The sequence below is a fragment of the Austrofundulus limnaeus genome, unplaced genomic scaffold, assembly GCF_001266775.1.
Source record: "Austrofundulus limnaeus strain Quisiro unplaced genomic scaffold, Austrofundulus_limnaeus-1.0 Scaffold70, whole genome shotgun sequence".
Classification (NCBI taxonomy): Eukaryota; Metazoa; Chordata; class Actinopteri; order Cyprinodontiformes; family Rivulidae; genus Austrofundulus; species Austrofundulus limnaeus.
Window position 1 is genome coordinate 2,115,841 of NW_013952472.1, and position 4,191 is coordinate 2,120,031.

The 4,191-nt window shown below is 39.3% G+C and overlaps 1 protein-coding gene across 1 annotated transcript in view; it reads right to left on the minus strand.

Annotated features, from left to right (window-relative positions):
* Positions 1 to 710: 710 nt before the first annotated feature.
* Positions 711 to 4,191, minus strand: part of LOC106519076 (MOB kinase activator 1B) — a gene marked incomplete at its 3' end in the record, with an annotated part of 9,077 nt that continues 5,596 nt past the window's right edge. Inside the window, 1 exon segment of the mRNA XM_014010596.1 lies at positions 711 to 874. Within this exon segment, the coding sequence (XP_013866050.1) occupies positions 711 to 874 (164 nt within the window).

A 4,191-nucleotide genomic window follows, 5' to 3' on the forward strand; every position in this document is an offset into this window, starting at 1 on the left:
CTACTACTACTACTACTACTACTACTACTACTACTACTACTACTATTATTATTATTATTTTGTACCGGTGAACTTGCCAACCTTTTTCTTAAAAATAAATGTGATGTTGAATTCACTTTTTTGACCACAATTTTGGGTGTACTGTTTTGTTTTTGTTTTTACTGATGGGGGGTGGGGGGTGCGGCTTATAGTCCGGTGTGGCTTATAGTCCGAAAAATAGGGTAGGTTTTGTGGGGTTTTTTGTGGATAAGAGTGTAAAAATGTCTCTTTCAGTCAAAGTTTGACTCCTGAATTAGGTGAATACAATATGACAGGACTCAGCTCAGGCTGTTGTTCTGATTGACACGGAATATTGTACCATGGTGACCACAGTGGGTTCAATCAGCTCTACAAATAATCAGAACAAACTTCAAATAAAAATTCTCTATAGTGTCCTGATAATCCTTTCATTAAAACTTTTAGACAAAGACAAAAAAGAGAGAGAGATTTTCAGAACATAACCAAAGAAGGCTATCTTTAACTAGTACAACTTGAGTAGAATTAATCTGAACTAAGACATCCAAACAAAAACTGTAGCTGGTGTGAGGTCACGTCAGTTTACTTGGAGGTCCTGCTCAGGAAAAAGGGGTGTTTAAGATACCAAACTAAGAGATAACCGTTTTTACAGATCATCCAGGACAAATCCTGAAACCAGGTCCGAGTTCCCTCACCTGAACAAAAAAGATGAAGTGTTTGAAGGATGTGTTGAGGTGGGCCTCCTCCTGCAGCTGCATGACCGAGTCAAAGTGCTGGTGGTAGATGTGAGCGTAGACCCTGAACAGGCGCTTCAGGATCGTCTTGGCCACGGACATGAAGTTACGCTTGAAGGGGACACCTTGGAAGCACAACAACAACAAAAAGAAGTTAAAAAACAGCAACAGGTGGCAGTGACTCAACATTTTAGGTCAAAGATTTTGGAGTTTGTGAAACACCAGGCTCTAAATGAGCTTTGTCTCTCATTACTTTGGTTTCCTGTTACCACAGGTCAGATGTAAAACAAGAGAGAACAGGATGCAGAGACTCTACGCTTTGTTCTCCACGATTGCAAAAGCGTTCACAGGCAGGCTACAGCACGATTGTGTGTGTTAACTCATGACAGGAACACAGGACCACCTCATGGTCTGAACATGTTAAAGTTTGTCTGTAGGAAAGAAACATCAGGTCCCAGCACCGGGGAGTGCAGCGTAAAGGCTGGAGAGGTGATCTTCTACACTTCACAGATAGCTGGAGCGCAGAATCTATTATTTAAAGTAGCTTCAGGAAGGACTACAAGTTCTTATAGCACTTTAACCAATTTGTTTCAGAATATGACACAATAAACCTTTTAAAATGTGTGAAACAACAGTGTGTTTGCTGTAGCATACCACATGATAAGGAGCCTTTACTTCTGACAAACAACAAGATCTAAAGATTATGGGCAATTTTTTTTTTTATTATATTACTCCAGGGCAGAGATATTTAGTCTGAACAGAACTCGTCCCATCAGACTTTTATTTAGACTTGTTGGCATGAAGAATTCAGCTCCACCCTAAACAACACGTCTCAGCTGGTTGAGAGGCTGAGAACTGTGAAAGCATCAATTACCTTCATCGTCATCAGTGATCCTCTACATGACATGCTTCCTTTAAAGGATCTACCCCAGAACAGCTGCTGAACATCACTTGGTGGTGAGACTGTCTGACAGCAAACATGCAATAATCACAAATACTGTTATATAAACAAATAAAAGACTGGTTATATTGTTGCTGCTTTACACATTTTATTACATTTAGCACTAAACTACATGGTAACTGACTAACAGGAGAAAAGTTTGTACTCAACGTCCCTTTCACACTGGGTGACCTTGCTGTGAAGTTTAAAATAAAAACATCCAGAACCAGGAAGGTTATTGTGCAGAGTCTTGACAAAGTCAGTTGTGTATTAAGAACACCCTGGATTCCTCGTTACATGATAAAGTGAGACAGGTCATGGAGTTTAAGCACACACAAAACCTCTGTGGCAAAATCATGGTAGTTTATTGTCATGGTGGCAGTGTATCCATGACGCAGGACTGGGCATGCTTGCCTCATGCCTTGGCTACAACCCATTAGAACACACAGGCAGCGTGCTATGTTTTCATCCATTAAATGGACGTTATTAGCCGTTATCAGTCCCACAGAAAGGCTTCAGACTGTCAGCTGGTTAGTATGAGGATGGGCTACGATAAAGTAGAGTCCGGCGGTAGCAGATTGTTGCATTCCAACGTATATGGCACCAGTAACCCACTAGGGGGTACTGTCGGGACAGTCTGAAGCCATTCTATGGGACTGATAACCACTAAACATCCATTCAATGGACTGATAACATCCGAACCGGCTGGCTAAGCTATTCCAATGATTTTGGTCTTGCTGCCACTTGCTACAACCAATACACTACACCACTCTGTCACTACATGGCTGAAATAAACTCACACTCTCCATACGCCAGTAAATACTGCATCGTACTTAGCAATCCTTCATTCAGCATTTGGATGCAAAGCAAAAACACCTGTTCTCATCATGGTCAGGTCTCATGGATGAGAAAGGAAGAATGACTGAAACTGAAGGTGGAGCCCCATAAACCTCCCATATGAAAATTCTGCAGATTGTCACAAAGTCACAGAAACAACCTAGTGCAGATGTGATATCTGTGGTCATGGAGTTATGCTAAAGTCCTGAAGGTGGTAAGAGTCACGGCAAGGCAAGGCAATCAAATAAAAATAAAATTAGAAATAATATAAAATATATGCTATGACAAGTTCAGCAGAGCTCAGTGCGTCTGCAGAAATTGTGGCCACAATTAACACAAACATGAAGTGTATATTTGCCCAGTTTTGCTTGATTAGGCAGCAGGAGACAGATAAGGTGACCTTATGATTCAGCAGACAAACTCAAGCATTCTTCGCCATCAGTAGCCGTAACACATTTAGACTCCATGAGTACAACATGTTCTCTAGATAACATCATTTAATACATCATATAACTACAAACCAACCCATAAAATATTTTTGGAACAATTTTCCTCCACAATCAGCAATTCAGCCACTTTAGACAGCACAAACCCCTACACTGGGTAGTTTGGTACGATTGTGTGAACCACACATGGAGCAGAGTAAGGAAAGAGATGCCGGACGAACTGAGAAAGAAGTTAAAATCCAACACTCACCATTATAGTCCCAAGTGCTTTTAAGGGGTAATCAATGTCACAGAATGCAATGGTTATAGGTTATTTTTTGCATTTGTGTAATGCAAGTGTTAAAAAAGAGCTTAAAAAACAAACCAGCTAAAAAGCACTAGAGTACACGGCTGATGATTTAACATGTTCATAGTGTTGTGGTTACCTGCTCCACACCACCTTACACCATTGTTGTTGTGTTATGGGCTCAAATGCGTGCCTGATCATGAGAGTGCATTGCATCATACATCATCATCATGTAGAACTAATCGCAGTAATTGCACCAAATATTAACCTGTGATAGTTTTTCTAACGATTACTTGCACACGATAAGATTTTGCCCAAACTTAGGCAGGTATGTGGCATTTGGTGCACACTTCCTCTCTGTCCTCTTCTAAAACAAATAATGCAGTTCCCACTTCTTCATAGGGCTGGCCGATATGGCAAAAAAATTATCATGATTAATTTTTTCACATCGTCCAATCTTGACTAACATCACGATTTTTTTTTATTAACCTAAAAAGTGACAGAAAAATAATTTAACAAATAGATAGCTAAAGAAATAAAAAAAATAATGGCTGTTATTTCACTTTTACTAAAGTAACAAATAGCTGTGGTTCAGTAGAACATTAACTTATTTTTTTCAAGGTATTTAAAAAGGTATTTACCAAGGAGAAAAAATGTTTGTGTAAATCATAGCATCTCACATTAATAAAGTTATCCTTTAGTAAAATTAAAGTTTTAGAATTGAATTTCACATTAAATATGTCATAAAGAAACATAAACCTTACAAACAGTACTAATTTGTGCACACTTGCCTAATGGATAGGATCTGAGCTCATTACTTTTGTTATGGAAAACAACAGAAGATGAAACGTGGCTGGACATTTCAGCAAGACAATGAGCCCAAACACAAAGCCAAGGAAACTCTCAGTTGGTTTCAGAGAAAGAAACTAAAGC